The 22,078-nt window shown below is 39.3% G+C and overlaps 1 protein-coding gene and 1 pseudogene across 4 annotated transcripts in view; both read left to right on the top strand.

Annotated features, from left to right (window-relative positions):
* The window catches only part of SLC18B1 (solute carrier family 18 member B1), a 31,377-nt gene that overhangs the window by 5,413 nt on the left and 3,886 nt on the right, over positions 1–22,078 (top strand). For 2 of the 4 annotated variants that reach the window (XM_077144026.1, XM_077144029.1), the window contains exons 3-11: positions 5,123–5,218; positions 5,680–5,753; positions 7,991–8,138; positions 10,383–10,424; positions 11,983–12,139; positions 16,595–16,731; positions 19,432–19,533; positions 20,619–20,710; positions 21,912–22,007. In XM_077144026.1, coding sequence (XP_077000141.1) covers positions 5,123–5,218; positions 5,680–5,753; positions 7,991–8,138; positions 10,383–10,424; positions 11,983–12,139; positions 16,595–16,731; positions 19,432–19,533; positions 20,619–20,710; positions 21,912–22,007 — 944 coding nt within the window. The remainder of the gene's footprint in view (positions 1–5,122; positions 5,219–5,679; positions 5,754–7,990; positions 8,139–10,382; positions 10,425–11,982; positions 12,140–16,594; positions 16,732–19,431; positions 19,534–20,618; positions 20,711–21,911; positions 22,008–22,078) is intronic. The other 2 variants (XM_077144028.1, XM_077144027.1) reach the window with 2 other exon arrangements.
* LOC143669320 (protein MIX23 pseudogene) lies at positions 16,743–19,422 on the top strand (annotated as a pseudogene).

The following is a 22,078-nucleotide window of genomic DNA, read 5'->3' as shown; positions in this document are numbered from 1 at the left end:
AAGTAGGCATTAACCAAAGAATTAAGAGACAGAAGTACTATAAGAAGTACCACGCCCAAGTAGCAAAATGGCAGAGAAAGTCCTGAATTATCAGTTGTGACTTGAAATGTAAACAGATTGAGCATCAAAAGGCAAAAATTGTCAGAATGGATAAAAAAGCATAATCTAACTATACGCTGTTTACAAGAGACTCACCTTAAATTCAGACACACCAGCAGGTTGAAAGTGAAAGGATGGGAGAAGATATACCATGCAAATAGTAATCATCAGAGACTGGGATAGCTATACTAATATCAGATGAAATAGACTTTAAATAAAACACTGTTAAGAGAGACAAAGAAAATCACTGTATACTGATAAAATAGTCAAGTCAACAAAAGCAAATACACAAAATAATTATTAATATATGCACCTAGTGACAGAGCCCCAAAATATATGAAGCTAATATTAACAGATTTGAAGGATGAAGTGAACGCTGTGTTAATAGTACTTTACATGGGCATTACATTAATAGTAGGCGGTTTCAGTGTACTACTTTCAATAGGGTAGAACCTCTAGACAGAAGATCAATAAGGAAATTGAAGACTGGATCAATAATTTAAACTGCCTTAACAACATATAAAAAGCATTTCACCCCATAGCAGTGGAATACACATTCTTCTCTAGTACCTGTGGTTCATTCACTAGGATAGACCATATGTTAGGTCACAAAGCAAATCCCAATAAGTTTGAAAACATCAAAATCATATAATGTATATCCTCTGCTCTGCCCACACTGGAATAAAGCTTAAATATCAGTAACAGAGGGAGAGCTGGAAAATTCACAAAGATGTAGAAATTAAACAACACAATCTTATACAGCCAAGAGGTCAAAGAAGAAAACACAATGAAAATTAAGTAATATCTTAAAGTAAATGAGAACATAAACATGTTGAATGAAATAAGCCAGAGACAATAGGACAAATTCTGTAATAAATAATAAATTTTAAAAAGGTCTATATTAAGACAGTTTTCTTAAAATTCTGATTGGATTTAGGAATATGTGGTCTACTACATTGCCTTCTCTGTCCTGAATTTCTTATGCAATCTAGTGGCCATGTTTACCCAGAGGAGAAATTCTGATTAATGTTGCCTAGTTCCCTTTTTACGTGGTATTAGATCTGGAGCAATTGCTCTCTTACCTGCACTGTGCTCTCTAGATTTCAGTTCTCTTTCCCACACATTAATCTCCTTTGATTCCCACAGCACTCCCAGGAGGGCACAGTAGGGCTAATCTCCTCATGTTGCACATCAAGAAACAGACTGAGAATTTAAGGCATGTGTCCACTTCAGAGCCATTTGGAAGAAGTTTTGTGAGTCTCACTAGAGTGTGAAAGGCATTGGATGTGTTAGGGCAGAAAAGAAAAGGTGAGGGAAATGGTCCTGTCTTCTCTGCCTTTTAGGAGAGAAAAAATATGGAAAAAAAAAAGTTACACTTTGGACATCCTCTAAGGAAAGAATATATGTTCAAGATGTTGAGAGACTCAAGAGAAACGAATGGTTAATTCTGCCTTGGAGAGTGTGGAAATGGACTTCACAGCATAAATTTTGGCTGGATCTTGAGAAATGGTGGTTGCCAGGGTAGAGAAAAAGGCTCCCTAGATATAGAATTAGTAAAATAAATAGTAGGTTCTTGGGAACAACAGAGAGCTTGGTGTGGCTGGATTCTAAGGTGGGGTAAGATCTATGGGAAGCAGAGTATCTAAGGGGACAGGTTGGAGCTGGAACTCACAGGCACTCCCATGGCCTGCTAAGGATTTAAGTGATGAGATGTCATTACAGGTGTTTGAGCAAGACAGAGTAGCCTGACCACATTTATAACATATGCAAGCCCATGGAAATGAGACAGAGATGTAGGGACCCAACCAACCAGTTAGGAAGGCATTTCCTGGCTTGGCTGGAATTCAGCAAGATCAGCTGATGTTAGTTTCCTAATATTAGGGGAAAAGGAAAAGCAGTCTTAGTTATATGTGTGTTTTAAAAATTTACTACTTAATTTTTGTTGCTTATAAGAGGGAAGATTGAAATGAAAGAAGGTGGACACAGGAGAAGGTGTTCTATCTTCAAAAGCTATGGTTTGAAGAGTGGGCTCTTCCTTTTTATTTTTATTAAAGTCTTATACTGACAATTGCCCTGATAAAATGTCGCCTTCCTCCTACATGTTCGAGTCATCTTTTGGGAAAAGGAAAACTAAGGCCCTTCTTCATTTCGGCTGTGGGATTCCCACTTCTACTCACTCTTTGTCCGGTCACCTTCCTCCTCTGTCAGAGTACTATGTAGTTTTAGTTTCCTAGCTGCTAAAACAAATCCCATATAATGGGTTTACTTAAACAGTAGGAATTTATGGGCTCGTGGTTTTGAGGATAGAAGTCCAAAATTGAGGCATCAGCAAAGTGATGCTTTCTCCCCAAAGACTGTGGCATTCTAGGGCTGGCTGCTCTCAGTCCTTGGGGTTCCTTGGCTCTTCTGTCATATGATAATGCATAAGGCAATGTCTTTTCCTTTCTCTTCCATGTTCCACTGACTTCCAGCTTCTGGCTGCCCCTAGTGACTCTTCCCTCTGTGTCCAATTTCCTTTGCATATAAAGGCTTCAGCCATATTGAATTAAGGCCCACCCTTGTGCAGTTTGGACCTAACCTTAACTAATCACATCTTCAAGAGTCTTATTTACAAATGGGTTCATACCCACAGGACCAGCGATTGGGACCTGAACATGCCTTTGTGGGGGACATGATTTGCTCTCCAACAATATGTGAACCAGATGTTGTATTCCTGCTTTATTAATGGGTAATAGGACCCATATTCCAAAGTTAGCACTCAGCTGCAGCCATGACCCATGGTTCTAGAACATTGTGTCTACGTTTCTGCAGTGAATTTGGAAACAGGCAAAAGATGGAAGCTGCTTTGACTGCAGTGACATATAACCTTTCCAAATCCATATTCTCATCAATAAGAGAAGGACAGCAAAAAGTATATCCCTTTTTAAATTGTACCATGTAAGCTAGCACTTAACAGAGATTCTGTATTATAATGAAGTTTCAGTAAATATTAGTTGCTATACCCATTGTATATTTTTGGCCCCACACTAGAGTTAAATAACTGTCAGATTTATTTAGCAAAGAACATGGCTAATGTAACTTCACCAGTAAATGTTCTTCCTGCATCTCAACTGACTCCTTGTATACTGCCTCCCTTGGAGGTACAATATAGACTTGACATTGTGTGCTACAGTGAAGACTTCACATTGCCGTGTGCATCTAGCATAACCTGTTAAGATGCCACTAAGAACATCTTTTTATAGTGAGCTCCCTCTTGTCTCCATAATTACCATTGACTCATGGTTATAAGTTCTTGGAAGGGGAGTGGCTATTCTGAATCCTATAATATAAAATTATGGTTTAAATCCTGCCTAAGCAATCACTGCAGTGCAGTGGACCCATCCTTTCGACCCTCACCCCTGCCCACCAACCAGGGAATTAGGGAGCAGATATCTAGGCCTCTCCCTAAAGTAAGGGAGGCGGGGGGCAGGGATGGGGAGGAGCTTGCTAAAATTTAACTTAGAACAAAGGAATCCAGCTATCTGATTTCCTGTGATATTATGCTAGGAGAAATGTCAGGTTTATTTAAAAAGACATAATCCGACATAAAAAGAATAAATTTGAAAAATGCAAGGATTGAATGAAGATTATATCTTAATATGGGAAGCAATGGATAAAAATTTTATCTTGAATATCTAGTTAGAGAGGAACGGCAAAGAGATGTATTGAGTGCTGTTGAAGAGAATTTATTTTAAAGAGTGTGTATTTGTGTGTGTGTTTCTGTAAAATTCTTGTTTGTGAGAGATCTGACTCCCTGGCATACGCCTGACTTAGGGAAGATGTTCAGTGAAGGATGGTTGACTGAGAGGATGACGAGTTTGCAGGTCTGACTTGGCACTTCATAGGATGCTAAGTTGCCAGTTTTTAAAGAAATTAAACACATATTCCAACTCCTTAAATTGCTATAACTAAAGCCTTATAGAAGGATACGCCATGTTTCTAGGGTTTAAAATTTTTTCAACCTTCTCTCCATTTATGTGTATGAATCCAATTGTACATCACAACTGAGAGTTGCTTGAAGTTCATAAGAGGTATATTTAGTATACTTAGTATATTAATATTTTATGTAACTTCTAGTAAATGAAGGATCTCCTTGATAGAATGGGCTTTCAGCATAAATGGTTAAATTTGATAGTTGCTAAGTTCCCTGAGGTGTTTTAAGAGAACAACATCTTTGATCTGTGTTCTTGAGATCAGGAAAGAAAGCTCTGTTTTCTCCAGACTGTCAGGTGGTTGGTGTTATGTCAGAAGCACCAGACCAGAGTCAGCGGGCCTTGATTCATGTGTCAACTCACAGAACCTCTTCTTGAGCTCTTGACTGTCACAATAACAAAGAACTGCAAATATGGTGGTTTTAAAAAACAGAAATCTATTGCCTTACAGTTTTGGAGGCCAGAAGTCCAAAATCAAGATGTTGGTGGGGCTGTTCTCCCTCTGAAACCTGGAGAGAAGAATCCTTCCTTGCCTTTTCTGGTTTCTGGTAGTTGCTGGCAACCTTTGGCGTCTGTTGGCTGGCAGCCACAGCCCTTCAGTCTCTGCCTCTGTCTTCCCATGGCCTTTCGTCCTCTTCATATAAGGACACCACTTTTATTGGGTTTAGCCCCCCCCAATCCAGTATGACCTCGTCTTCACTTGATTACACCACACCCACAAAGACCTTATTTCCAAATGAGGTTACATTCTGAGGGGCTAGCAGCTCGGACCTCAGCCTGTCTTTTGGGGGACACAATTCAACCCACACACTCTCCACTTTTGAGTTTTGCCAGCAATCAGGTGTGGTGGGTGAGTTATTTTCACATCACAGACCAGTTTTTATGGTATTTCCCCTTCCTTCTCTACCTCATTTGTTTTAAAATAATAACCTTTGAAATTGCCACACAGATAAAGGTTACAAAGAGATGATGCCCTGATCTAATCATTCCATTACCCCATATCTCTGCTAATTTTTCTTTCAAACTTTGTTTCCTTTTCTATTTCTGTAAAGGCTGAAAAGAAGGGAGCCAGCAATACAGCTATTGGTATGATCTTTGGATGTTATGCTTTGTTTGACTTACTGGCATCTTTGATATTTGGAAAATATGTAAGTATTAAAGCTTATGTGCACATTTTAATTTTTAAAAATTGTGTAGGGAGTTACTCTAATTCACTGGTCAAGAATTTCCATTGATACAAAATAACCACTGCTGTATTTTATGGATTGTGCCACTGTTGACAGTTCTAGTCTCTAGGTGGCTTGACTTTTAATGCCTTCTATGTTTGTAAGCAATGTTTGTCATTCCATAGAGATGTTGGAATTTCATATGAAAAACATTAGTAAGGCAAAGTGGTTCTGCAGAATTTTTGCATTCACAGCTCTGATCAGAGAAGGTTCCAAACAGATAAATAGCTGTGTGTGGAGTTTTTAATAAATGTTTAGTTGAATTATTAAAATATTATATCGACTGTACCTGTTTCCCCAAGATCTTGTATTTCCCAACAGTGGGGTCAATTTGGACTTGTAGCAGTCATCAATTTACCACTCTTCTCTGACATTTATTACAGCTCGTGTATATTGGAGCAAAATTTATGTTTGTAGCAGGAATGTTTGTCTCGGGAGGAGTTACAATTCTCTTTGGGTGAGTCATTTTCTGATTGTTTGACAGTTCGAACAGGTCTCATAATCTGCCTTCAACTTAAAATATTTACAGCGTATTTAAATCATTCACTACCGCTGTCCGTTGAGTGCCTAGCCTGTGCTGGGCACAAGTAGCTGAGGGAGGGGAGTGAAGTAGGAAACAGGAATGAGTATCCTTGACCTTGGAAGTCCTCCAGGAGCAGCAGGTAAGCTGGCTACCGAATCTTTTCGTTAGGACTCTTGTAGTGTATGTGACAGAAACGTAACTCAAAGTGAATTTCTTGCCTAAAAAAATCAGCAGAAGAACATCAGAATACATACAGATGTTAAGAAAGTGTCATCCGAAATCTTTTTCAACGTTGTGATTTTGTTTCCTTTCCGTGTGCTTTGTTTTGGGGCAGGCTCTCCCCTTGTGGCGATGCACCCCACCTGCTCCAGGGGAAAGAGAGTGCCGCTTTCCCAGTAGCTCCCGGGAGAGTCCCAGCATGGACCCCACTGGACTGATCTTTGATTGATGGCTCCTCCCTGCATCGGGAGTTGGGGGTGGAGGGGGGTAGGGAGAATCTGTGACTGGGCAGGCCTGGGCCCTGTGCTCAGTTCTGAGAGCAGGAGCCAAAAGAGGGGGAAGGAGTGACAGAGGATGTTCTTAAGTGCTATGGAAGATCTTTTATAATAATTATTATTATTATAGAAAAGTTTTGAATTTACAGAATAATCATGCATAAAATACAGGATTCTCATGTACCATCCTAGTATTAACACCATGCATTGGTGTGGTACATTTGTTAAAATTGATGAAAACACATTTTTATAATTGTACCATTACTAAAGCCCATGGTTTAAATTAGGGTTCTCTGTGTAGTGCAATTCCATGCATTAAAAAAAAATTACTCTATTATCACATATAGAATGTAAACCTTCCCCTTTTAACCACATTTAGATATATATATATATCAGGGCTGTTAATTGCATTCACAATCTTGTCCTCCCATCATCACCATCCATTACCAAAACATTTACATCATTCCCAGTAGGAACTCTGAAGATTTTAAACCTTAACTTCCTATTCTGTATTCTCACCCCATTCCCTGGGAATCTGTATTTTAGATTCTGACTCTAAGAATTTTCTTATTGTAATTATTTCGTATCAGTGATATCATATAATATTTCTTTTTATGCCTGACTTATTTCACTCAGCATGATATTTTCAGGGTTCATCCATGTTGTACATAAAGGATGTCATTCCTGTTTATGGCTGAGTAATATTCCATTGCATGTGTATACCACATTATGTACCACATTTTATTTATCCATTCATTGGGGTTGTGTCCATCTTTTGATCATTTTGAATAATGCTGCTATGAACATCAGAGTGCAAATATCTTTTTGAGTTCCTGCTTTCAGTTCTTTTGGATATATGCCAAGTAGAAGCATTGCCAGGTCATATGGTATTCTATATTTAATTTTCTGTGGAATCACCAAACTGTCTTCCACAGTGACTGCACCGTTTTACACTTCCACCAGCAATGAATGAGCATTCTTCTTTCTCCACATCCTCTCCATAACGTTTTAATTTTCTGTCTTTTTAGTAGTAGGCATTCTAGTGGGTGTGAGAAGACAATAGACGATCTTAAGCTTAGAGTTCCTTAAGCCAGCAGAAAAGTGGCAAATAGTAAGGAGGAGCTCAAACAGGTATTTGGGGAATATGCAGGAATGATCAGAATATCATTTATGAGATTATTTATGATGAAATAGGCCTAGGAAAACCTTTATATCAAACACACTGTAGATGGGGTTTCTCTTTTCTTTTATTATTATTATTATTTTTTTGGTGGGTCAGGGAAGGAAGAAGGTTGATCTATCTCTTGCATTTATTCTTTTTCTGAAGGTTTAAGGCCCAGACATGAGACTTGGGTCCATTCTAAGTCCTTCCTTCATATAGGTGCTTGTCAGTGTAATTCCACACATTCCAGCAAGGTTTATTTAGTATTATCATCTGAGGGATAATTATGCCAGCAGAAAAGGCAACCAAGATGTCAGTATAACTAAAAACGCACGAAAAAAAAAAAGGTATGTTTCCTGCCACTGAAAGTCTGACCGAGCAACTCTTTCAAAAACTCATACTTTAGAGAGATTTATTCTGGTAACTATGGGTGGTCTACCATTGTTGAATACAATTAAAAGGCAAAAACGAAAACCAACCTGGTGTTTGCTGATAATTGTCTTCTTTCTCTTCAGGGTGTTGGATCAGGTTCCAGAAGGATCAGTATTTATTGCCATGTGTTTTCTTGTGAGAGTGGCAGACGCAATAAGCTTTGCTGCAGCAATAACCGCCTCATTCTCTATTCTTGCAAAGGCTTTTCCGAATAACCTGGCTACAGTATTGGTATGTGTTTTATACATTTTCCCTCTTTTCATTATAGGGGAGGCTGAGATGGTTAACCTTTAGAATTAAATTAAATTCCATTCTCTATACCTGCTTTTCTCTGCTCTCTGTGCTCTTGTTGTCTTGTCTCTCATTTCTGCTTCTAGCAGCAAGGCTGTCAGTCACCACACCATTCCTGTTACTTGGTGTTCTTAGAGTCTCCTGAATGGCTGGTTTGATGGGTTAATGTAGTCCAAACTGGAAATTCCTTGTACCACTTTTTTCACCTTTCTAGCCATGTTTTGTTGCCTCTGTAGTCTAGAGTATAGCTGAGATGTCCGAAGCATTCCAGGACTTCAGAAGAGTTATTTCTGGTGGTAAAACCTCAGTTTATACAAGAGCGTTTCCTCTATCCTTCTTAGACTCCTGGAGGGGCTTTGGAGATTATCTTCAGGTCCGTAAGCTCTTTGCTGTCTGTTTGAGGAGTGTCCTCATTTTGCCATAAAATTCCAGAACCTGCTGGCGTCATATTGTTTTCCATCCTTTTGTATTTACCGAAATGCATGCAGACCTGGTGTCTTAGTTCCTAGATCTGTCCCACAAACCAGGTGGCTTAAAACAACAAATTTATTGGCTCATGGTTCTATAGGCTACAAGTCTGAAATCGAGGTGCCAGTTGGACCATGCTCCCTTGCATCACTTGTAGGGGTGAATGCTTCCTTGCTTCTTTCTAGCTTCTGGCATTTGCCAGCCATCCTGGCCTTCATTGGCTTCTTCAGCTGCAGCACTTCCATCTCTGCCTCTGTTGTCACATGGCGTTCTCCCCTATATTTGCCTGTCTAGCTGTGTCCAGATTTCTCTCTGCTTCTCAGGATACCAATCATTTTGCATTAGGGTCCACCCAAATTTAGTTTCATCTCATTTGAACTAGCCATATTTTCAGAGACCCTATTTCCAAATAAGGTCACATTCATGGTAATGGGAGTTGAGACCTGAGCATATCTTTTGGGGGGACACATTTCAACCCATAACAGTTGGTAGTGGTGACATGTTCGATTTCAGTCCCAGCTCTGGGCTACTTCCTGCCTGACCCCATGATAAGAATCCTGTTTGTATTTCCCAGAAATGCATTTCTCAAAGAGGATGTTCAGTAAAACACTGGTCCCTTAACATGCTCCATAAAACAAGGTTTTATGGCTAAGTGTGTTTGGAGTATGCCATGTGCTGTCCCCCAGCTTAGAAATGTCTGGTTCACGTTAGCGTTTAAGACCCTGAAACCCTGTAGTAAAGATAACAACTCAATGTAACCTTGGAACTACTTTTGTTTCAATGTCTTTTGACTCCTAAAAAACTTGGTGTTTTGTTGAACACTCTGGAAAGTGCTGCAAAAGAAATCCCTATGCTGTTGGCCACAGTCCATTAGATCTTCTGATCAGCAGAGAGGAACTGGGTGTATTAGTCAGGGTTCTCTGGAGAAACAGCATTGACAGGTTCTTAAGAATACTTCCTCTTAGTAAATATTAAGGAATTTATTATAGGATTTAGCTCACACAAATGTGGGGATTAATAAGTCTGAATTCTATAGGGAGGCCACAAGCTGTAAACACTATGCAGGTGAAGTTGTATTCCTCAGGAAAAGCTGGCTGGCTGAAAAAGAGGCAGAAATTCTTTCCTTACTTCTGAAATCTTCAGTTCTGGTTTTAAGACTTCTGATTGGATGAGGAGACTCCTCTCACAGAGAAGGACAAGCTCCTTTGTTGATAGTAGATGCAATCAGCTGTAGATGCAGTCCTATGACTAATGATATAAATCCATCTACAAAATACCCTCACAGTAGCAGTCAGGCTAGGCTTGTTTGACCTAATGGTTGGACGCCATAACCTGGCCAAGTTGACACATGAAATTAACCATGACACCAAAGCCTGCCGTACCAAATTCTATGTAAAACTACAGCCAAAAGTCAGTACACCTGACATGGTACTGACGAGGCTGTCCTTATTGTGATTACTATAGTCTTTAGGAAATGTCAAAAGTCATTAATGGATTGTAATTCTTAACATACAAAAGTCATTAATAGATTCTTATTGTCACCTTCGTGTACTTTGTGAAGTCAGAGGAGGTAAGACTATGAGCCATGGATTTCTGTTTGAAGTCCCTGGAAACTAGATTTATGTAAAAGGGTGCAATTTCTGTTATGGTTCTATAATAAATAAATGGTTTTCTTCCACTGCACTGTTTTGATTTTGTTTGTTTGTTTGTTTGCAGGGGCAGGCACTGGGAAACGAACCCGGGTCTCCAGCATGGCAGGTGAGAACTCTGCCTGCTGAGCCACTGTGGTCCATCCTGTTTTCTTTATTTTAACTTTAATTAACAACAAATAATAGTTTTATATGGTACAGAACTCAAAGTTACAAAAAGGAATATAGTGGGCGGTGCAACTGTGGCTCAGTGGCAGAATTCTTGCCTGTCATGCCAGAGACCTGGGTTTGATCCCTAGAGCCTGCCTATGCCAAAAATAAAACAGAGAAAAGAAAAAGGAATATAGTGAAAAGTTCCCCTCCTATAACTGCCCAGCCACCAGAAGGCAACAGATGTTGCAGTTTTCTTCTAAAGCCCCCCCCAGATAGGTGTTTGTAAACACATGTGTGTGTGTGTGCATTGAGAGAAGGCATGACTCTCCTCCCTCTTAATTATTTTACACAAATGGTAACTTAACTATATACACCATTCAGTACCTTGTGGATTTCACTAACAATGCATCTTGGAAATCTTCTATGCCGAAATATATAGAAACGAGCTTTCTTTCTTTTTACTTCTCATTAATCACTCTGTAATATTTCACTGTATGGATGTCACAAAATTTATTTCAAGAGTCCCCTGTTGACAGATATTAGTTATTTACATCTTTTGCTATTATAAACAGTGCTACAATGCAGAGCCTTGTTCCTACACGCTGTTACAGTTGTGTGGTTGGATCTGTCAAACTCCTACAAAGTGGCATTCTGGGTCAGAGAGCATGTGCATTTGTAATTTTGATAGATTCTACCAAATTGTCCTCCGGCATTTATTCTACCAGCAATGCCCCCTTTCCCACATCTTTGGCAGTGTAGACTTTCTACTTTTTTTTTTTTTTTTTTTTTTTAGGGGGGTGCATGGTCTGGGAATTGAACCCATGTCTCCCGCATGAGAGGTGAGCATTCTATCCCACCCATGCACCCTGTCAACCTTTTTTAATTATACCAATTTGATAGGTGAAAATTGAAATCTTATAGTTTTGATGGTCATTTCTTTTAAAGGTGAAAATGAGATTCTTTACATGTCTAAGAGCTATTTGTGTTTCATTTTATGTGTCAACAATTTATTTATAACCTTTGCCCATTTTCCCATTGGGTTTTAATTTGTTCTCATTGATTAGCAGTAGCTTTCTCTCTATGGATTTTGAAAGTTAGTCTTTCATCAGTATTTTTTCCCTGTTGGCCATTTGTCTTTTGACTTTGGTAAAGGTGTGTTTTGCCATACATAGATTTTTTTCATATTTTCATATAATCACATATATCACACTTTTCTTTTATGCCTGTTGAGTTTTGTCATAATTAGAAAACCTTCCCTACCATAAAAATTAAAAAAGAAAAATACTTCCCTATTTCTTTTTCTAGTCCTTTTCTGGTTTCACCTAGGAATGTTCAAGGTTTTGGTCCACCTTGAATTTATTTATTTATTTATTTATATATTTATTTATTTATGGGGGTGTGTGAATTGTGAGGTGAGCAGAAATATTTCTTTTTCAGATAGAGCCCATTGAATATTTATCTGTAAATTCCTCAAAAAAAATTAACTCCATTTTCTTTTGTTTTCCTACTTTTAGGGGAGTCTTGAGATTTTTTCTGGACTGGGGCTAGTGCTAGGCCCACCTTTAGGTGGCTTTTTATATCAGTCCTTCGGCTATGAGGTGCCTTTTATTTTTCTGGGATGCCTAGTTCTGCTGATGGTACCATTCAACATGTACATTTTACCTAATTATGGTAAGACCACACTTATTACTCATTTCAAGAATCATAAGCATACGTATTTTTGCGCCTTTGTGGGAGACCCAGTTTCCATAGCCTGACTTATAGAATAAATAGTGTATTTTTTGAGTGCCCCAAAAGAACTGATTCTCTTCTCAAACATGTCACTGCTGGCAATCAGTTTGTATCGATTCCTGTATATCACAAATTCTTCCTGACCTTGAGAACTAGCAGATATTTAATCTTTGGTAAAAAGACCCATCACCATCTGTGATGCCGTGTGGATGTGGCACAGAGCTACATGTGGCACTGGGATTCCTGGAAGATATGAGCCAGGAGGGCAGGGCCAGCCCTTCCTTCCCAGAAGTCCTTGCAGCGGTCCGGGAAGCATGGCCAGATGTGCGGTAGGTCCCTTCCTCTGCCTCATCCTTCCTATCTAGTTAGTCAACAAGCCCCTGCTCTTACACTCCTCCAAAGAAATGCTTCCAAAGCATGCATTATGGTCAGGAACATGAAAATCCCTCCGTCCATGAAATGTGAGCTTTATCCTGGAAGCCAGCAGGAACTGCTACTAGATTTAAGCATTGGAATCATATGATTTGGAAGGATCTCTCTTAACCCCTCGCCCGCGCCACCGAACCCTTCCTCATCCTTCAAAACCTAATTTGTATCATCTCTTCTGGAAGGTACTCTGATCTTCTCTGTCATCAGACTAGATATTGGCAGGTAGCGTACAGTTCCAGCTCTCTCCTCGCCCCCGCCCCTCACACCTCATGGTACCCCACTTTCCCATCTCTAGCAGCTGCTATTATGGAGATGGCCAGTCAGGGCGTCATGGGCATCCAAGAAGAATATCAGTTTCCTTAAAAGCAGAGGGGGTAGCTGTGTAGCTGGGAAAAACTCCCCAGGTGGCTCTGATACATGAACCACAAACAGGAATCGCCTTCCATTTCCTTGCATGGGTTTCTTCAACAGCTTAATTAAACTTTGTGTCCATTTTTATGGACCTTGTTGTATAATCTTATTGTGATGACTCCTTTTCCTTGGATTTTAGGAAGGGGACAATTTGTGCCATAATTTGTGGTCCATAGCTCCACAATGCCTTTCCTGTGCTCAAAAAGTTATAACCGTTTAAAGCTGTACTATTTTGATAATTTATATTTGAAAGGTGACTACCGTCTTCAATGTAGAATGCAGCCTCCCTGCTGGCATTCCCACTGGGGGCCACACGGTGGCGCCCGTCCTCTGAGTGGGCCACACGCTGTTGCGCATCCTGGACTGTGCTCCAATTTGGTTCACGGATGTGTTGAATGTTTGCTCAGAAGGAAAAAAGTGATGCCAAAGATTAACTTTGGCCCTCATTTCCTGGTAGTGCTTAAGATAGTTGAATTACACTTTATGACTTTCTGTACCTTGCCGCATACTTTATCATTTGGTAACAAATCAAGTTCTATGCGGGGGGCTGTGGGAAAAATGAGGACGTACAGATGCTGATTTTGACGCTCAGAGAGCTTGCGCGGTCAGCCCTGCATTGGCATCTGTGGCTTCGGGGCGGCTGCAGTAGCCTTTTCGCTGCCCTCCCCCCCCCCCCCCCACTCTATTTCCCACGTGGTAACAGAAGGATCTCTCTCAACCACCAATCTGACTCTCATTCCCTACTTGCAATTCCCCGTGATTTCTCAGCCTTTTTAGCATGTCTTACAAGGTCCTGCACGATCTGACAGCTAACTTCTGCAGTGTGGCCCCTTCCCAACACCCATGGGAGGTGTCCCCAACCTCCATGACCCCCACCCCCCAATCTTGATCCTTCGTGTCTTCTGTTTCCTCCAATGCAGACTTATTTTGGAACCTTTGAATGTGTCATTCTGGAATAATAGGCCTGGGTTAGTCTTTCCCCCGTTTTTGCTTGTTTGTCTCGATTTTGTCCTTTAGACTGCAGCTTATGTTTCTTGGCAAGTCTTTCTTACTTAACTTGTATCAGTCAGATTCTCTGGAGAAACACAACCACTAGGAAATAGGTGTGTTTGTGTGTGTATATATAAAGGGATGTATTGAATTGTTTTAAGGAATTGACTCGTAATTTTGGGGGCTGGACAATCCCAAATCTGTAGGACAAGCTGGTAGGCCAGAAACTCAGGCAAGAATTGATGTTGCGTTCTTGAGGCAGAATTTCTTCTTTTATGGGAAGCCTCAGTTTTACTCCTAAAGCCTTCAGTTGCCTGGATGAGGCCCATCTGCTTTATGGAGGCTCATCCCCTTTATTTAGAGCCAACTGAATGTAGATGCTGAGACCATCTACAGAAGCCCTTCACTGCAACATCTAAATTCCGGTTTGGCCGTGCAGCAGGGGCACTGTGGCCTTCGTTAAGTTGACACAGAAAATGAACCACCTCCCAATCCTCTCTGGGTCTTAAACTCTCCTAGCCCCATTTTGGCTCTCTCCACTCCCTGTGGTAACTTTTCTGTGAGGACGGCCTGGGCCTGTCTTTTTATCTTCATTTGCCCGACATTTTGCATGGCACCTGGCTCAGCAAATTTTTTTTTTTTTTGACATTCAATGTGTTTTTTAAAAAATTTATTTTGTATTGTGAAACCAAAACAACATACAAACATGAACATTCTTAACATACAAATATTCCGTGTATGGTGTACAATCAGTGGCTCACAATATCATCTCCTAGTAGTATATTCATCACCATGATCATTTTTTAGAACATTTCAGGAAAGCTTTTGTTCATTAAATTTAGTGCAAAAGGAATGAGCTGGACTCAGCATCAAGGGATCGAGAAAATCTCGACCTAAAGGAGGAAGAGAGAAATGAGACAAAATAATGTGTCAGTGGCTGAGAGATTTCAGACAGTCAAGAGGTTATCCTGGAGGTTATTGTTACGAATTATATAGATAGCCCCTTTTGGGTCTGAGGTGTACTAGAGAGGCTAAAGGGAACTGCCTGAAACTGTAGAGCTGTGTTTCGGTAGCCATGTTTCTTGAAGATGATTATATAATGATAATAGCTTTTGCAGTGTGACTTTGTGATTGTGAAAGCCTTGTCTGATGCTCCTTTTATCTATGGTATGGACAGATGAGTAAAAAATATGGAGAAAAAATAAACATATAATAGGGAGAACAGAAACAAAACAAAACAAAAGGTGCTGAATTTTGTCAAATGGCTTTTCTGCATCAATCAAGATGATCATGTGGTTTTTCCACTTTGATTTGTTGATTTGGTTAATATATTAATAGATTTTCTTATGTTGAACCATCCTTGCATACCTGGAATAAATCCTTTTATCTATGGTATGGACAGATGAGTAAAAAATATGGATTAAAAATAAATAAATAATAGGGAGAACAAATGTTAAAAAAAATTGAGTAGATTGAAATACTAGTGATCAGTGAAAGGGAGTGGTAAGGGGTATAGGGAAAAAATAGGGGAAACAAAGGTTAAAATATATTGGGTAGATGGAAATACTAGTGGTCAATGAGAGGAAGGGGTAAGGGGTATGGTGTGTACAAGTTTTTTCTTTTTATTTCTTTTTCTGGAGTGATGCAAATGTTCTAAGAAGTGATCATGGTGATGAATATACAACTATGTGATGATATTGTACACCAAATATGGAATGTTCATATGTTAAGAATGTTTGTATTTGTATTTTTTTTTTGTCAATAAAAATTTTAAAAATTAAGTAGAAGATAGGGAAGTCGCCAAACACAAGTAGAGTGTAAGGCAGAATAGAAAGTAGGTGCTAAAGTATGTGGTATAGACTGGAAATTGCAGCGGGAAGATGCAGAAAGGTGAAATTTGTAGAATTAGGGCCAGAGCCAGACCTTACAGAATAAATAGAATTTAGAAAATTAGCAGGGCAAAAGGAGTCATCTGGCATGATTAGAGGCTTAGAAGGAGCCATTGCTGATGCTTGGAAGAGTTTGGGTTACAGGATAGGAAAGAAGAATGGTTCTCACCTGGCCTTGAATTAACTGCAGGTTATGCATGATTCAGCAGTAGTCTTTCAACCCAGTGTTTTCTTTGCCAGCAGAGAAAATTCGTGTTTGGCTCTTTGATTACCTCAGGTTCCCCTCAGCACACAGATTTTGTTCTTTGGAACAGCTTGGGCGGTGCCTTTCCCATACACCAAATGAAACTTACAGGTTCTCCATCCCATCTGGGGATGAAGGCTTTCCTTGCTTTTAGGTTATATGTAACTTAAGATCTCCTTTTTCCCCTCCCACTCTGATTCCAGATGATTCTTTCTGAACTTGAGAAATGATTTTTAAGAAAATTGAATGTGTACGCTAGGTCTGAATAATGCATGCAAACATAGATGATGTGCAATTTAAGGCAAAACTCAAAAGATGCAGTTATTTTGATGGCCAGATAAAATTGGCCTTGTCGACTTTATTTTTGTAAGCTAAACGATTGTACTGACTGAATCTTAATTATTTTTTCTCTTTTTCATTTTTACCCTAAAGAGTCCAACCCATGCGAGCACTCATTCTGGAAACTGATCACTTTACCCAAAGTTGTACTTATAGCCTTTGTCATCTATTCACTCAGCACATGCTTTGGCTTCCTGGATCCTACGCTGTCTCTCTTTGTTTTGGAGAAGGTAAGTAGCCTGAGAGCTGAGCAGTTCTGTGCCGTGGCAGGCGGACATGATCACTTCCTCCCATCCTGCTTTCTCAAAGGACCTGGAATGGCTGTGAGAAGGAGGTGGGATAGGGAGCTCTGCACCAGGGTGTCCTGAGCCTTCCCTCTGTGACATCCCTAGGAACTGGGATCTAGTTGAGAATAAATGAAAGAGCCTTTAGAAGTGGCCACAATGTTGGTCTCTCCTTGGCCCAGGCCTTGCTGGTGGCCTTTTAGGTCTGCCTGGGCCACCATCCTTGCTGCTTCCCAAGGAGACCGTCCTTTGTTTGAATTCCAGTGACGCAGTCCAGATTCCCAGCGGCTCAGTTAATGTGAGGCATCCTCCTTCTCTAGTGAACCCCCTCTGGGTCCACTTCCATTTTAGGCTATTGTGTATAATCAGATGACTCTAGACTATATTAGTCTGGGGTAGGGAAAAGGGACTGAGAGTCTCTCTGCCTTTCTAGGGCTAAAACATCAATATTGAATTCTAAAAGTTTGATGCCATGGAAACTTGTTCTTAGATATTTTTGAAAAAAGACTATGTTGTAACAAAGGTCATTACCAAGTCTTGTAGCTAATTATAATGGAGCATTCATATGTGCCTATAGACAAAACTGTACTGGTGATGCCTATACTGGCTTTATTTGGGGCACTTGAATTGAAGTGGCACAGTTGCTGACTCGTAAGTTGTAATCAAGTTTTTAAGACGGTAATTCCAAATGGTTTTGAATGTTGACTTAGGACATAACGTCAGGATTAAAATTAGTTTATCTTATATTACACTGCCACTTAAGATCACAAAACCATTTTGGGTGTTTCACAAACTTCAGAATTGTTGTTTTAGTGCCTGGTTCAAGGTCGAGAGAATAATAAATCACTAAAACAGATAGCATCCATGAGAGATCATGTAAGAAAAATATTTTGAGTTTGAATCATCAGCAACATGTCTCTTCAAGTGTCATTTTGCTGTACGCATGCAAAATTATGTCTGGATAGTAAAAATGATCTGTACCCCATCTCTAGGAAAGTCAAGATGCTTATAGACACCTTATAAGAAATCTTTAAAACTATATTTTCTTCTCAGTTATTATATCAAATTATTTTACTCCAGTCCAATATGGCGACACCCAGTGGTGGTGTGAACTGTGAGGAATTTGCCGAGTTCCAGGAGTTACTCAAGGAGTTGAGGACAATTGGTGACAGAATAGTACATGAAATAAACACTGCAGTTCCAACAGCTTTCTTTGCAGGGAAAATTGATGCCAGCCAAACCTGTAAACAACTTTATGAGTCTTTGATGGCAGCTCATGCCACTAGGGATGGGCTCATAATAAATTGTTAAGCTCAGACCTCAGCGGTAGTAAAAGATCTGCGAGAAGAGAGAAAAAATAATTTAGACAATTTAGCATTATTAAAGCACCTTGGAAAAGGACAGACAAAGTTAAAATGAATGCGGTCAGAACTGAATGTTGAAGAAGTAGTAAATGACAGGAGCTGGAAGGTGTTTAATGAATGCTGCCAAATTCACTTCAAGCCTCCAAAGAATGAACAAATGAAGAGAGATACTTTAGAGGACCTGGTCATCTCAGAAGAGCTAAGCATGGCTGACACTCAAGATGGCGGGCTTCCTAGGATGATTTCTGAGCCTGCAGTCCAAGACATTCTGTTGATTTCAGCCCCATTTAGCCAAGACCTCACATATAAATAATTCTAATAATTACGGAGAAATCAACTGCTATTTTATGTTGATTCTGTGTTTAAAAAAAAAGAAAGTTTTGTAACTATTTTACCCCATCTCCCTCTGGACTGGGCCTATCAGTTGTTTTGAGTGGCATTTGCTGAGGCATTCGAAATCCACCCACTAGGGTTCCATCGTTCCAACTGCTCTCGCTACTTGGAAAATCAAAAGGGACATTTCTAACTTTTGTATATTGCTTCAGTTTTTAAAGAACTCATTTCATATTTGTTGTAAAAACTGTTAAACACCATATGGACTCAGATAAATCCCATGGGCTTAATTAAGGAAAGTAAGTGAAACTAATTAAGGAAAATGAGAACAACTCATATGGCAAAAAAGGCAGTTATGCATGTTAATAGTATGTGACAGTTTGTCTTTGAAACCCTCTAAAATATATATTATCTAATTCTTTAATTAGATATTAATATCCCTAAATAGATTAGATATTAGCAACAGTGTTTTATACCAGAGCCACTTAAAATGTGGTCGAATAACTGTTTACATAACTGGGAGCTAATTAGAAATGCAAATTCTTGAACCCCATCCCAGACTTTCAGAATTAGAAACTTGCAGTGGGGTTCAAGAACCTCTTTAAACAAGCTCTCTGGGTAACTTGTATGCATACTAAAGTTTGCAAAGCACTGGTTTACACCTAAAAGTACTGGGATTTATAGATGCAAAATTATATATTTAATGCCAAATTCTACAAAAAGCAAGCAATCTACATCTTCTGACCTCTGGTTAGTTGTTGTTTTCTTAATCCCTTTTCCCCCATAGATTAAAAAATAAACCATTTACAAAAGTAAGGATACTGAGTGGTACTAGTGTAGTCCTGGTAATTAACGAGAGCTGGAAAAGTGGTAGAAGGAAAAGATGGATGTTTGTTTTAAAAATGACTTAAACATGTTAAATTACTTTAATACAGGATTTCTTTTACAGTTTAATTTACCAGCTGGATATGTTGGCCTGGTATTCCTGGGTTTGGCACTGTCCTACTCCATTTTTTCCCCGCTGTTTGGTCTACTAAGTGACAAGATGCCTGTACGTACACTTAATTTATATTTAAGAATCGCTTTTGCATGTTTAGACCAATAGTTTTCCAGCTGCACCTCTGGAACTCTAGGTCTCCTAAGAATCGACATGTTAATTTTGTGACGGAAAGGTTCCAACTCAATACCACCCTGAACAGATTCACTTTTAACTGCTTCACTGGGAAAAGAGGAGTTGTGCTAAAAATGGTGAAAAGCGGTGGATTAGACTTTTTATAGGAATAAGCACCATTATTGTAGATTTTACAGGGAATACAGTGACATTGATCCTAATAATTAGGACAGAAGCTAAGAAATATCTAAGGAATTTGGATCAAATTGACAGATTTGACCTTGGAAGAAGATAATTTAGGAATTCTGTGGGAATGAAAGGATTGACCTTGCAAATATGCACTGGTTGTCCCATAACCATCTTGGCAGAAAAGCCTCATTGCTCTCTTTTAATTGGGTCTGCACCATTTGGTCTAGATGACTAGCCTAAAGAACTAGTATTTTAGTCCAATCTCAAACTTCTAAGCTTTATTACTTGTTTTTGCATTTCCTTTCTTCATTGAGACCCAAATTTCAAAGTGATAACTTAGTAATTCCAGATGAAATAAAGTGATAGTTTTCAGAACTTGGTTTTAAGCCATAGTTTTATGTAACTTGGTAATTATCATGCCCCTGAACGTTTTAGCTCGCTTTCAAGTTGTTTATAAGGAACCATATTATTGGATGCTTTATAACAGTGGGGTTTTTCTAGGTGTTTTACCTTCTCCATGGACTCTCTATCATGACCACTGTTTAAATAGTCATGTGTAGGTAGTTTGTCCTGTGTAAAGCATGCAATTCTCTTCCTCTCCAAGGAATCTTAGTGCTTTGCTCACTTCCTGTTTTGTAGTATAGCAGTAAATACCACACACCTCTATCCTGGCTTTTGAGTTTACCATCTATTTATTTTCTCTGAAATGTAAAGTTTGTTTTTTCCAGTGTATTTGAATTTTTGATTAGTATGACTTGTGTCCTTTATTGATTTTTTGCACCATTTTATTAATGGAGAGTCTCTACCTCTAAGAGTTTCTTTGGCCTCTTTATCAGCATCTAAGAAAATGGCTTCTGGTCTTTGGAAACCTAATCTCTGCCGGCTGCTATATGCTCTTAGGGCCTGTCCCAATCTTGCATGTTAAAAGGTAAGTTTTTCTTCCTCTGTATTTTTTGGCCAAATAGCATTTAAGAATTATTATTTTTTTAATGTTGGCGTAAAAAAATTTTTTTGTCTTAGCATCTTGTATCTTATTATTTAAATAATTTCCTTGATTTAGAGCTACATCAAATGTTTCTAAGAGTGGCAGTCTTTTACCTTACTAGAGGCTAGCACTGGTGCAAGGAAGCAGGAATGCATAAGATCTGTTTCAACAGAGGAAAACACTTCTTTGTACTTAAAAAATAAATAACATCTGGTGCTACCATTGTTAATTGATAGCTCTAGTATATATTTTTGTTTTTTCTGTTCCTTCTTGCCTTGAGGCACAGCCCAAATCTTTTTTGCCATTTTGTCATCCACAGCTTTCAGTAGTGGCAAATTGTCTTGTTTATAATTTATTTGCTGAAATAGAGGAAGCCTCTTAGACTTTGTCAGGTACCTTTGGGGTAAAGCATGATATCATGGAAAGAGCAGGATTTCAGAGTCCTTCAGACTTGGATTTGTAATCAGGCTCTGCTACTTCCAGGTGTGAACCTGAGCAAAGCACTTCACTTCCAACAACCTCCGTTTTCTTATCTCCTCACAGTAGCTGTGGATACCACTTTCATCACAGCATCATGCAAGGATTAAATGGGGATGTGTATGAAGTGACGAGCATGTGTTCCTTTCTTGTCTTCCTTCACCATTTCCCTTCTACCTGAATTTTAATCCCTTTTTAATCAACTGAATATCAAAACCAAGCCAAGTGAGGGACCAGCGTTAGCACTGACTTTTTAAGCACCTTGTAAGGAATTTGTGGGATGAGAATCAGGCAGGTGGCTCCAGAGTGGCCAGAGGGATTGCCTTTGAGAAGGCTGGATGCATTGATCCACTCCACTGTTCCCCCAATATGATGAGCTAAAAGGCACTGAAACAGAATAAGATGAAATCAGTTGGACATGAGGACTACAAAGAAAACAAAAGCGCCTTTTTGGATTACCAAAAAAATAATTAATTTTAATATCTATTTTGAATTTTAATTTAGAACATATATTCCACATCAGCACTGCCTATCTGTTAACCTCAGAGTAGTCATGCGGTCTGGAAAACTTCTCTGGGATCCTGCCCTCTTTAGTGTTGTACTTTTGTGTCCCTTAAAATGCTAATCTTTCTTTCCTTATTTTTAAATCTCTGAAACCCCTTTGCAGTCAGCTCTGGCTGCTGGTGCTGGTACTGGTTGTAAACGGCATCTCTGCTGGGATGAGTATAATTCCAGCTTTCCCGGAGATCCTCAGCTGTGCATAGTAAGTTATACTGTTGCTTGAAGGAACCGTGTTGTGAATAGCAGTAAACATCTTAGGCTTTCTTGAATTTC

The sequence above is a fragment of the Tamandua tetradactyla genome, chromosome 25 (assembly GCF_023851605.1).
Source record: "Tamandua tetradactyla isolate mTamTet1 chromosome 25, mTamTet1.pri, whole genome shotgun sequence".
Lineage (NCBI taxonomy): Eukaryota > Metazoa > Chordata > Mammalia > Pilosa > Myrmecophagidae > Tamandua > Tamandua tetradactyla.
The sequence above is the reverse complement of the archived record's forward strand: the minus strand, read 5'-3'. Positions and strand labels throughout refer to the sequence as shown.